This window comes from Centrocercus urophasianus, unplaced genomic scaffold (assembly GCF_019232065.1).
Source record: "Centrocercus urophasianus isolate 14NV4802_14NV808 unplaced genomic scaffold, USGS_Curo_1.0 seq_11, whole genome shotgun sequence".
NCBI classification, from domain to species: domain Eukaryota; kingdom Metazoa; phylum Chordata; class Aves; order Galliformes; family Phasianidae; genus Centrocercus; species Centrocercus urophasianus.
Window position 1 is genome coordinate 70147218 of NW_024884253.1, and position 12972 is coordinate 70160189.

General features: G+C 38.8%; 1 protein-coding gene across 43 annotated transcripts in view; it reads left to right on the forward strand.

Annotated features, from left to right (window-relative positions):
• The window catches only part of FBXL7 (F-box and leucine rich repeat protein 7), a 312912-nt gene that overhangs the window by 96773 nt on the left and 203167 nt on the right, over window positions 1–12972 (forward strand). For 18 of the 43 annotated variants that reach the window (XR_006171513.1, XM_042834860.1, XM_042834852.1 and 15 more), the window contains one exon: window positions 4019–4103. Coding sequence is in view for 24 of the 43 variants with exons in the window: in XM_042834860.1 (XP_042690794.1) it covers window positions 4019–4103 (85 nt within the window). In the remaining 19 variants the exon portion in view is untranslated. Of the gene's footprint in view, window positions 1–4018; window positions 4104–6661; window positions 6721–7884; window positions 8005–8341; window positions 8464–12972 lie in introns of all 43 variants that reach the window. The other 25 variants (XR_006171504.1, XR_006171502.1, XR_006171527.1 and 22 more) reach the window with 3 other exon arrangements.

Here is a 12972-nt window from a genome sequence, read left to right on the forward strand (position 1 = left end):
GGCATGAGGCAGGGGGATGGGGTGGAATTATGAGAGTGGTTTCCAAGATGGTTTTGTTAGGGTTAGAGCTTGGAGATACTTGAGAGTTTCTTGGCTTTGAAAAATGAGCCTATTGCTTTGTCTGCAACTTTTCACATGCTTTATATTTCCCAGATATTTACATAGCTTTTGATGTTTATATGTATGGGGGTTGGCTGTTTTAAATATTTAAATTAATATGAAGTAGATAGCTATCTTTAGCTGTGACTTGCTAATTGAATTGTATGACTAGAATATTTAGCTTGAGATAATGTAAATAGTGCAAGACTTGTATGGCAATACAGTAGAAAGGCTGAAATGGCTGAAACATGCCTTTGTTTCCATCCTTCAGATTCTTGTGGTATTTTCAATGTGAGCAGTTTGGTTTAACAAAAGCTATAAACCATATTTGATAAATCTACTGCAAGAAGCTAAAATTAATAACCTTTTGTATTTTGTGCTGTTGCTATATTTTTTTTCTATAAACAGTCAGTACAGAAACGCTGCCTATGAAGAAGAACCTGAAGATAGTTTGTGTTATTCTGGGCCCTTGTTTTGTTTTGGCAACAGGGAGGAGGGGTGAACATTTCACTGCTGACCTAACACATTTATTTCCAAAGATAACTAGAGATTCTCCACTCGCATCCAGGAATTCCACCCTATGTTGCTTAGGTGGGCCATGAGATTTCATGGGGAAGAAAGAATGCTTTCATCCAGCCCTCAGCTATTCTTGAATAGTTAATATTACACAGAATGTACCCTAATATCTTTCTCATTCTAGAAGTGCAGGTTCATAGCCACATCCTGAATAAGTTCACATCTTTCTCTTCACGTACCTTTGTGGCATGCTATGCCTTGTCAACCCCCATCAGCAGGTGGAAGTTATTACCTAAAGCCTATGCTTCACACTGCTAATTCATAGCCATCTCCTTCAAGTCTTTACAGCCTTTCCAGTTACATCTGCAGCTGAGTGTATAATCTAAGTAAGATCTTGACTCCTATGAGTTTGTAAAACAAATCTAATTTCACTTCTAATCGCTTGAGAGATTTGAATCTGTTTTAGAAAAAGTCTTCTGAATTATTTTCTCACTATGTCCCATGCAGCATCTGTGTTGCTGTAAATTGGTGGTGTTTGCCCTCTGTGTCTGTTGCAATCAACAGTGCACCCTAGGTAAAAGGGTTGGGTCTGCTCTTGTAGACTGCTTTGAAGAGTACTTCTATATTAAAAAGTTTCATTGAATGTGTTCAAACTTTTGGTGCGTGAATAAACTCATGATATGGACCTAATCACATACTTTTTTTTTCCAATAGTCCATTTTTTTGAGGAAAGAAGTCTACTTTGGTGATGTAGTTATGAGGTTTGAAAGGAACCAGATAGGGTATTCTGATCCTGAAATAAATATGCGCTGCTGGTGTATGGGGAGAAAATACTCTCTAGGGAACTCATTCTATCAGTGAGATTCTTGTTAGACCTTACCAATTACTTTGTAAACTGAATGACACTTTGTCATATCAATATAGCATAATTTGTCTTTTTTTATGACTTTTTTCTCCCATCAGCTGGGGTAGCCAACCTGCATCTTATAGCTGAGGTACTGGAATTGATTTGCCTTTGTCATTTTATTTTACAAATGACATCTCATTTCAATTTGAACTTTCAATTTCATTCAACAGTGGAAAGAGCAGGATCTCAGTGGTTAAAACTTGTCAGTCTGCAAATGAAATTGAGTTCAATTACTGTATTATCTACACCTATGAAAGGGAGAATAATTCACTGCAGTTCTTTCATACACTGCTGTTACTGTTAATATAGTCTATAAATAGTCTCCATCTGGCCTCAGATATTTTCAGCGTTGTCTTGCAATCTGTAAGTCATTTTTCCAGGTGATGTCTATTTTAAATTATATGTAATTTTCACAATTACATCAATGGCATAGGTACTTCTGTAGATGAATATTTTAAGAGTAAATGGGCCATAGTCACATTTTTTTAGTTCCATTTTCCAGTGGCATATGTATTCACATTTGAACACTGAAAAATATCCCCTCAGACTGACAGAGGCTTAGACATGGTAGAATATGTAAATCTACAAAGTTAAACTATGAAATTTTTAGGACACCAACCTAACAGAATAGGCTGAAAACTAAGGGAGAAATGAGTGCATAGCTGCAGAGGGATTTTTCTTCAGCTGTGACTATTAAGTTTTCCTTTAGACAGAAATTCCTTAGGCTCAGAATGAACACAGTGCTCCCCAGCCTCCTTCACTATTGAATTTCAGAGTCGAGGAAAGCTAACCTTCTCATTTCCCCCTTCTGGGGCTTTCTAAAAATTATTATTTTCTGATGTTTGCCCCAGTTAAAGTGAATTTTTTCACATTTAAAAATCATGCAGTGCTTCCAGTGTGAAAACCCTGATGCTTTATCTTTGAAGCTTTCCATACTTCACATAATCTACTGTAATTTAGACTGTCAAACTGGACATCCCAAGAGACCATTTCTCTCTAAAACTGTTTAACTCCTTCTGTTCATCCTGTTTGTGTTCAGAACCAATTAAGATAAGTTCCTGAGACCATTGGCAGAAATGTTCAGGTCTTAAAGTGAAGGCTAAGCCCCTCTGGATCTCCTGGCAAGTAACAGAGAGGGAACATGTCTGTCTCAGGCACAGGAACAGAGGTTTTCAGAGACATTCCAATTCTCCTGTGCATCCTCAGGTGCTGACCTGGTTTGAAGTCTAGGCTCTCTGCTCCTTGCTTGGAGAGTGATTTGACATTGAAATATGAAAATCTGCTTCTCAACAACTCGGAGTATTTATAGTGACCAAAAGTATACATATTCTGAAACTAAACTAAAACTCGAGATGTTAAATTGCTTAATTTTTCCTTCTTCTGACTTATAAATAGTTCTACAATATAATTCAGAGAAAGGGAAGGTAGAAATGAATGAAGTAAGAGCAGTCAGAGCAACAAGTGTAAAGACAGAGTAGGAAAGGATTGTCTTTTCCAGATTATCCTAAATGCTGAATAGGCGCTGTATTGCTGATGCCAGATTTTCAAAATCCTTCAAAATTATTCTGAGAAGTTTGAACTCCTGTCGGTATCCTTCTGAGGGGGGGAAAGCTGTCAATGAAATTTGAGCTACCAATACAAAATAATGATGTATTTGAACCTGAAAGTCAAATTAAATTAATGTCACTACTGTAAGACAAATATGATAATCTTTTCTGTGGCTTGTTTTTTCAATTGAGGAATAGAGGCAGTTGTTGCTTAATTACCTTTGACTTGAATGTGTAATTAACTTTGCAAGGTTAGTATATTATTTTTCACTAAGTATCTGGATATTTGGTCGTTTAAAACCCGTCTCATAATATGTTCGCATAATGCCCCTTTACTCTCATTTTTCCCTCCCCACAGTCAGTTCTCTCTGCTGTCCAAAATATTCTAGAGTATTCTTCAAAGAAGAAAGACACCTGTGTATGTGCAGACATTGAGATTATGCTAATAACTTACAAATTTAAGGTAGTGCAAAACTGTTCAGCTGTTAGAAACAAAGCTTCCAGTTCAGCATTCCAGCCCATGTTCAGGAGACCCATTTTGCCTTGTTTATGCTGTTTTATAGCAGTCTTTTAGCAATAGTGATGGAGTTACATAAGGTAAATAATAGGAGTACTAATAATAAATAAAAACCATACGATCACAAAAATGTTGAGGTTGGAAGGGAGGACTTTGGAGACATTCAAGGTCAGGCTCCATGGGGCTCTGAGTAACCTGATCTCGCTTAGGTCTCCCTGTTCAACACAGGGGCGGTGACCTAGATGACCTTTAAGGGTTTCCTCCAACTCAAAGGATTCTATAATTCACCCCCTTTTCAGAGCAGCACCAATAAGGTTACCCAGGATCATGTCAAATTGAGGTTAGAGTAATTACACCTCTCTGGGAAATCTGTAAGAGTGTTAAATCACCCTCACATAAATTTTTCTTATATATGTTTATCCTGTTTTTCAGTGTGTTCCCCTTGCCTTCTGGAATACTGCGTACTACTGAGAAGAATAGAGCTCTGTCGTTTTTGCTCTGCAACTTACTCCAACAGGTATTTGTATGCATTACTGAAATCCCCTTTGAGCCTCCTCTTCTCCAATTCCAGCTCTGTTGGCCTTTCCTCATAGGAAAAGTGATTCTGGCCCGTAATCACCTTTGTGGCCTTTTGCTGGACTCTCCACAATATGTCCATATTTCTCTTGTACTGGGAGGTCCACACCTGGACCCAGTGTTTGTATCATTCTGTCTAATTTTTTGCCTCTTCTGAGAAATATGTTGAAAGTTGAAGACAGCAGTAATAGGTAACACAGAGGGAATAAAGGGTTTTATTCCTGTTTAAAAACAGAACATAAATGCTATTTTTTTGAGCTACAGTCAGGAGGACTATGCACTGGTTGGCTCCAGAGCAATGTACCATTTTGTTCTCCTGCTTCCAGGCTCACTGGTGTAGTTGGGTGGTGGGCTAATCAGCTGCATCCAGCCTGTATCTTTGAGGAGTTGTAAGGAATGCATGCATCGAAGTTTTTGTGATGTGATGTATTGCTTTTTTTGTTGTTTTTTTTTTTCCCCACGCTGTCAGTTATTGTGATAGCAAAACTTTTTTTTAACTTTCAAGCATGTTCTCATGTGGTTTTTGTTTCTTCTGGATTTGGTACTTGCCTACAATGCAAGAAATACCATGTGGCTTTTGCATTCGTACCACAGTTTCTTTACTATAAGAGGGGTGAGGTGCTGGAACAGGCTGTCCAGAGAGGTTGTGGATGCCCAAACCCTAGAGGTGCTCAAGGACAGATTGAGTGGGGCCTTGGACAGCCTAATCTAGTATTAATGGACCCTGCCTGTGGGAGGGGCCTTGGATATTCATGATCCTTGAGGTCCCTTCCAACCCAGGCCATTCCATGATTCTGAGTTCCAGTCATCTCAGTCCTGGCACGATACGAAGTTATCTGAACAAAGAAAACCTCTGTATTCTGAGATCAGTTTAGTACAGCTCCTGCAGATCCAGCCACACTCTGTGCATCACTGTGAGATTCACAAACAGAAGTCTGTCTGAAACATAACAGGACTACTGCAGTTGTCACAACCTTTTCCCTATCCACACCAACTGAATGAACTTTGGTAAATCTATGTAGGATGATGTATCCTTTAAGAACTTAGAAAACAAGATGTATTTTCAACCTATTTGGTTGGGGTAGAGTGGAGGTGTGAAACCCTTTGCACAGGGTTGGTATTTTTATTGGTGATGGTTCACACAACTTGATGGCCTCACTCGTGGTGCTAGGTGAAATATCATAGTACAGACTGATAGCATTCCACATTCACTTATGCCCTGACTGGAAATCTGAAAAAGCTGCATGCAACATGGGATGTAAAACATGTCCTGCATTATTTGTTGTTAAGACTGTGCAGATCTCCAGTTGGTTCATGCTATAGTGAAGGATTATTTTTTTTTTTTTTCCTCATCTTCTGTTTTGTGGTCTGGATAGCACAGCAGCTGCAATCTTATGGTGTTTGTCCCATTATCACTAATTTTTGTGGACAAATGTGTTAATTCAAATGTAATAGTGTGTGATTACAAATAAGACAGCATCTTTCCAATACTTGCTCTTGATCTTGTGAAATCTAGTGACAAACATGCATAAGCAGTTCTGTTTTGTATTCAGATATGCCTCACTACCAGTGCTGTGGGGTCAGGGCAGTGATCCCTCTGCTCTTATGGTATTTTATAACTGCAAAACTTGACTTCTGTTGAATCCTTTGTAACAGCAAAGTTGAACTTGTTCTGCTCTTTCTTTCAGTTATTATAGGAGTGATGCTTTCCCCCATACCTTCTACCTTCTTTGCCCCCTGCTCGTTGATTTTGGTCCTCTTGCCCCATTGTTCAGACTCATGTATTTTTCCATAGGCCTAACTCCAGTGTCACAACTCCTTCCAGTTTCCTGTTAGCTCTTGACCATGGGCCTCACATATGTAAAATAGATTGCCTCTTCCTTTTTGGAAAAAAATAATGGCATGTTTCTTTCTTTACCAATAACAACAAAAAAAAACTAAACAAACCAAAAACAAAAAAAGGCAGAAAAACCTCCTGTTCTCAGATGAGACTTCTTCTCTCTGTTGCTGTTTCCATTCATTGCTCACCCACCACAAAGATACTGCTTCTATTACTTTTTCTTTCCCCCCTTTTCCTGTGCAGGATACCACACACACAGGAAGGAAGGAGAGGGAAGAGAAGTAATACTAATGAATTTCTCTGTAATGCTGTCACCTCCTTTCCAGAATGTTTGTCTGAGTGGGACAACTGCTTTAGAGAATTGATCCAAAAAAAGTTCAAAGAGTTATGTACACACAGATCTGAATTAACAAAGCATCTTATCATGTCTCAGCTTAAACCTGGAATAAGTTGCACTGAAGTTACAGGAACTGTCCATATGTATGAAGTTTGGATAAAGTTCACTCATTGAATGTGGGGTCCAGGTTCTCTTCCCTACTGTATAATACTTTTTAAAGTAAAACAATACTCTTTTTAAATTACAAAATGAAAGAACCGAAAATGGAAATTTAGCAGAAACAATGAGTACTTTATATCTTCCCCTCACTTCTCCATTTTAGATTTGGCAGGATCCTTCAGGAATGGAAAACATACCTGAACATTAACCAGAGTGCATGAGGTAATTTCTCAAACGTTTTTGCTGTTAATAATCTTTGAGCCAAACTGGTAAATGTCCTTAAGCTCATGCACGTGTACAGTGTTCGTGTCCACCTTCCCAATGTTTATCTTTAAGTATTTTTTATAAGCCAACAATGCAGACAGGATGCTGCAAGGGAAGAAAAAGGAAGAAAAAAAAAAAAAAGAAAAAACCAAACATCCAAAAACCAACGGTATGTATAAATGACTTGGATAACCATGCGTTTGCAAAGATTATTCTTTCTTATATGCCTTTGCTCATGTGAAACTGAAGAACTTCAAAAATGTGGCCTTGAAGGATATTTTTAAAGCAGCTATTCAACTTGGACCAGTTGTGTGTGCATAATTATATACATACATGGCCCGATGGTTATCTGACGCAGCTTTTTTTGCCAAGGAACACATTTCATTATTCATAGTGCACCCAACTCTACTATGCCTACTTGTTGGAAGTAATGTTGCTATGGTGCTTGAGAGCCCATGGGTGATAAATCCGATGCGTTATTCTGTGCAGAGCTAGAGGCAAGGTGATCTTTCCTACTTACATCAGCTGATTTGTTTCTCACTGAGAAGAGAGACTGAGGAGAGATAGGCTAATTCTGACTTAGAACATATGCCAGGACTGATTTTGAGGTAAGCTGGGCAAGCTAATTTAGCTGGCATCCGTAGTGTGCATTTGTACGTAAGTGCTCAACAAATACCGTCATCTGTACAAACCATAGAGTGAAAACTGAGGTGGTTTTACATCTTTTCATCAAGATACAAGAAAACAAGGCACTATTAAGTATCTTTTTCTCTTGAGGATAGCCAATTAAAAGCATAAGGATTTTTTTCCATTTAATTTGGGGACTTTTGTCTTTATTCACAGTTCTAACAGTTCATATGAGGAAAAAAAGATGTTTATTTGTGTAAAGACTTAACAGAATATGGATTTAATTATTTCTTCTAGGCATTTGAGGATTGGAATAAATCTCAGAAGTAATCTGAAAAGTAATAATACAGCGTGGTCTCATGTTTCCACAACATCAGTTTGGGTTGGGTAGTTTGAAAGCATGGATTGACATCGAACCTCTCAGTGTGTGCACCTTGTCCTCCACACGAAACATTTATTTCACATTTAGAGCTTTTCTTGTGCTTTTATTCCTAGCCCTCTGCAGCATGGAATTGGTGAGATCATGGCCAGGGCTAAAATTTTAACTTCTGCTATGAAAATGTTAATGCATTCTGGACGGAAGCTAGAGAATATTTGGCAGACTGACTTTTTAAGGTAACGTCATGAATAGCAATGCTTGCTCAAAATTATTGTAAAATTCACAAGAGTAAGCTGAAAGGGATGACAGTAGGTGAGCAGAAGGGGAAGGATTACTCTAATTTCCTCTGATTGTCAGCAAAGAATAAAGCCCAAGTTGCTGAGGAGCTAAATGCTGCTGCTGTCACTGACTGGAGAAGTCTATAGGACCTGGTTCTGTTAATATCTTTATCAACAATGGCACAAAGGCAACACTATGCAGTAAATACAAAATTGTATCGTGTATAAAGCATTTTAACTTCTCTGATCTTCTCAATGAAACCTAGCATTTTTCATGTTTTCATTTTTTAAAAAGTTTTCAATACCGCTGCTCAGAACCTGATTCACAGCTGATTTCCAGAGGCAAGCAAAACAGACGTCAAGCACCAATATCGGTTCCTACTGAACCAATTGCTGTGGGCTGCTGCTGATAACCAGGTATTAGATCCAATTAGTCACTGAGAACTGTTCTAATCCTATTCCATTTCTTTCTGTAATACTTCTTTGAATTGAATTGTGGAGGTAAGGAGGGGAGCAGGAGGGGCTCCAGGCACAGCTGGAGCAGAGATCCTCCAGTAGCACCGGGCAGGAGGCTGCACTGGAGCAGGGCTTTACTTCACCCCTGGGAAGGCCCAGCTGGAGCAGGACATGGCATGAAGAGGCAGGGGTGGCAGAAAGGGGCTGTCAGGGACTGACACAATTTCCCAGCTCCCTGTGCTGCTTGGGGTCTGAAGGTGAAATGGCTGAGGATGAAAAGGTGAGGTTAGCATAGAAGGAGGTGTTTTGGATTTTTTTCTTTATTTCCCACCTCCTATTTTTAGTTGGCAGTAAATCAACCAGTTTTCCCAAGTCAAGTCTTTTCTGCCCTTACTTAAACTGTTCTGAGCTGATCCTGTCTCTATTTGAATCCATGAGCTTTTCCACCCTATTTTTTCCTCTTCCTGCTGAGGAGAGGCAGTGAAAATGACTGGCTGGGGATGGCATCCAGTTAAGGTCAACCTATTCCATCTGCTTGGATGCCCAATAAATTTTTTTTGTCTTTACTACAGTCCACAAAGGTTTTTCACAAACATCACCTGCTGATAATGCTTTAAATTCACAGTGATGACAATACAGAGACTAAAAGATATTGTGAATATTGTGAATCCATACTTAGTAACATAAGTAACATACATAGTAACAAAAGCCTTTAGTCGTATTTTAATCTCAGTCACAAGAACTTGCAGGAAAATGCCGTATATGTAAAATGTTTGTGGTGTAGATCTTCATGTCTGTCAGTATGTGAGATATTGTGTTGGATGAAACACAGAAGGTGTTTGTTTTTCCATTTGTGATAAAATTTTTAAAGATTAAGTTTGATGTGTTCATCAGGCTTCCATTGTCATGGGTGAGCATACGGATAGATAAAAGGTCTCAGTGCCCATTTCTACTGTACAAAAATGATGAAGAATAAAGTAAAGTAAAGTGAAGTAAAGCCTTTACTCTTTGGAGTAATTGAGCCAAGAGGAAAAGCAGTGAGGATGGAGGCTTCGCAGCCTTGATGGGCAATCTGCTCTACTCCTTCAAGTTTATCGCAAATGCCTTGAGGTTCTCTTGTTTCAGGTGTCTGCCCATTGCCTCTCATCTGGCTGCCCCTGCAGCAAGGGCACGCTGCTGGCTTGTGCTCAGCTTGTCTTTGCCAACACCCCCAGCTCTCTTCCTGCAGAGCTGCTCCCAGCCAGGCAGGCACCAGCCTGAATCCTTGCTTACTGCCCAGGGGCAGCACTTGGCAATTGTCCTTGCCTTAATATGGAGAAATCAATAGTCTCCTACTGCAATTTGCATGCAATTGCTGTATAATTCCTATAGCATTTGCTGATCATGACTGTATGTGTATTAAAATGCCCTGTATGAAACTACAGAGAATTTACAGTGTCATTTTAGCTATGCTGTGTTATTTAATTAACATGGGTTAAGTTTCAAAATACAGATCTAAAAACTTAACAATTGTAGGTGGAATGCAAGAAATTGAGACAGTGAATGAAACTGAATGCAGAAAAGTGAATCCAGATTTGCAACTGATTGTTCATAAGGTCCAGACAAATGCAAGCAATTAATTAGGATATGCTAAAGGAGGTGGAATTATACTGTTGGCCCCAGCTCATTTTTGGTGATGTGTTTTCAGCTGTTTCATTAAAGAGAGTGTTTGTCTTGAGCACAGTATATCAGTATTCATTGGTTGTCTTTCATGGTATCCTCAGGTGTATCAAGCCCTGGGAAAGCAATGAGCAGAGACATTGAAGTTCTGTAGAACAGTCTGTACATGTGAATCTAGATTTGTCTCTTTCAAAACCACTTCTAAGACCTCTTCAGTTGTTAATCAGTCTCCATATCTTATTGAACAGGAAAAAGAGAGGAAGAGGAAATGCACACAGTATCTGCTCTTTACAAAGCAGACTGTATTTATTTGTTTAAGTGAGACAGAATCTCAGTGTCTTCAGTCCTTCTTATAGGCAGATTTAAGCAAACCCTCCAGGCAGGGAGCCATGCAGAGCATGCATGTTTAGGCACTGACTCAAAGACAGTGTCAAGACATATTAAGCTGAGTGCCTAGATATCATATATATGAGTTTGGTTTTTTTTTAACAATACTAAAAGATCATCTTGTGGCAACTGCGGCTGATGATATGATACAGGAAGAAGACAAAATGAATTGTAAGCCATGAAAGGGCAATGAAAAATGTTTCAAACTACTAAGTTAATTGAGCATCCGGAACTGAGTGCCGTTTGATTCGTTATTCTCAGGCAATTCACAATCTTGCATCACTGCATTTAGTCTGCAGACAAGCTGATTCAATCCACCTCCTTCCCACAAAGAGTGTTGTTTCTTAGTTACTTCTTTGCGTTGAAAACTTGCTTAAGTGTTTTTAGCAGATAGCCCTTTTTAAATATATTACTAGGATGGTGTGACAACATTGATTCCTCCCTTCTTTAAATATGTGTATGCATTGACACATATTAATAAATTGACACAAAATACTTCTTAGTTACAGGATGAATAAATGACTTCTTGTTCTTAATCTTAAGCACTGAGGGCAGTTCCACTGTTTTCCTCAACTTTGAGAAAAGCAACAATTATAGGTAAATTTTAACAAATTTCATGTTGAGGTGAAATAATTTTCCTACTCAGTTCATTGTCACTGATATTCCAGAACAAAGCAGTGCTTATATCAGCTACATGTACCTCACATTTGAAAAGCATACTAGGATTTAAAGAGATTAGTCTCAGTAGATGGTGCTGTTGTGTCTCAAACTGAGATGATATGCAAGTATTGCCCTTGCATCAAAGGTTCTTCCTCGGGAATGATTACAGACAATCTTCCAAAAGTATTGTTTAATTAAGAGCGGGCAAAAATGATTTAGTGAGGTGTTAGTTACATAGCTGTAAGACATGTACCAAAAGGAAGGAGGCTGTGGAGTAGGTCATGAGGATAAGGATGAAAATGACAACATGCAGGATGTATCAACCACACTACTGAGTTAGAAATTAAAACTTCAGGCGTCTACTTAGTAAACACTTCTTATGGCTTTTAATGACCTGTAAAAGGATGTGACTGTGCCTTATTGATATCATGTGATATGGATCTTGAAATTATCTATTTGAATGACAGCTGTAGGTTAAAAGAAAAAGGAAATTGCACATACAGGTTCTGTTCTTAAGTGCATGAAAAGAGCACTGTGCTAGACTGGATTATTCAATTTTCACTTCAGTACCTGACATGCAGGAGTCAAAACAGGAGATTTTCTTTTAGATGTGAAAAAAAAAGACCTGAAAGCACGTGTCTGTAAGCATGAGAGGTTTTTTGTTGTTGTTGTTGTTTTGCCTTAGCTTTTCTTAGAAGCATTTCCTCACTTGGATCTCTGAATTTCAGTAGTGCAACAAACTGTGGTATAGCCTGAGATTCAATCTGGTGGCTTCAGTTATGTTTCCCAAAGCTATTTTCAGCTTTTGCACAGTAGATAGCAATTCCTGGATCCCACTGAGCCAGATGGGCTCTTAAAGCCTGTTTACAACCGTGAGAGACTGAGGACAGTAAGAAATATTGGTGTTCTCCATAGAGTGGGAGGTGTGGCAGCTCTAAGGCTCTGGTAAACTAGGGCAGCATTAACAAACGGCCCAGGTCTGGGCTGGTCTTAACCATGTAAGTAGCCTACAGGATGGATAAACTGAAGGGATTTGCTCTCTTTAAAGCACAGCACCATCTTTAAAACAAAACAAAACAGACTTAATTCAAGCAGCACAACGCTGCCCTGCAACATGCTCCCAGATGGCAGTACAGTCTTCAGGCCAGGACTTCCTTCTGCTTTGTTGGTTTTTTTTTTTTTTTTTTTTTTTTTGTAGGCAATCCCTGAAGCAAAAGTTGAGCTGCAGTGATAACTCAGTGCAGGGTGGGCAGAGAGACAGGCTGTCAGAGCCCAGGCCACAGACAAAAAATCATCCATTTTGTCAAAATCCTCCTGGACGTGGGCTTTTCACCGTTGGGAAACATAGCTGAGACAAGCTGTCTGATATACCTAGTTTATTTGTCAAGAACATGTAATAGTTTAAATCACATCTGTCTTGTTACCACTTTTAGCCATTAAAGCCTCTTTTTGCTATGTGCTAGAAAATGTAATTAATCTGTTAATTATTTTTTTTTTTAAGGCCAAAGGTTTCATAGAGAAGACTTCCCATAAAACCTTGGGCATAGTTGGTAGCCTCAATATGATGTCATGAGATGATGCTTTGCTCTTACTGCATATCTTTTATTCTTATAAAACCATAAACAAATGTAGAGGTTGTGCTAGGAGAAGTACGTGGATATAGAGTCGTGATATTAACTGGAATGCTTTCTTTCTTAAGTAGCATACATTTTCACACAGAAAAACTGCTTTACAACCTGCTATGATGAAGATTAACTTGTTTTA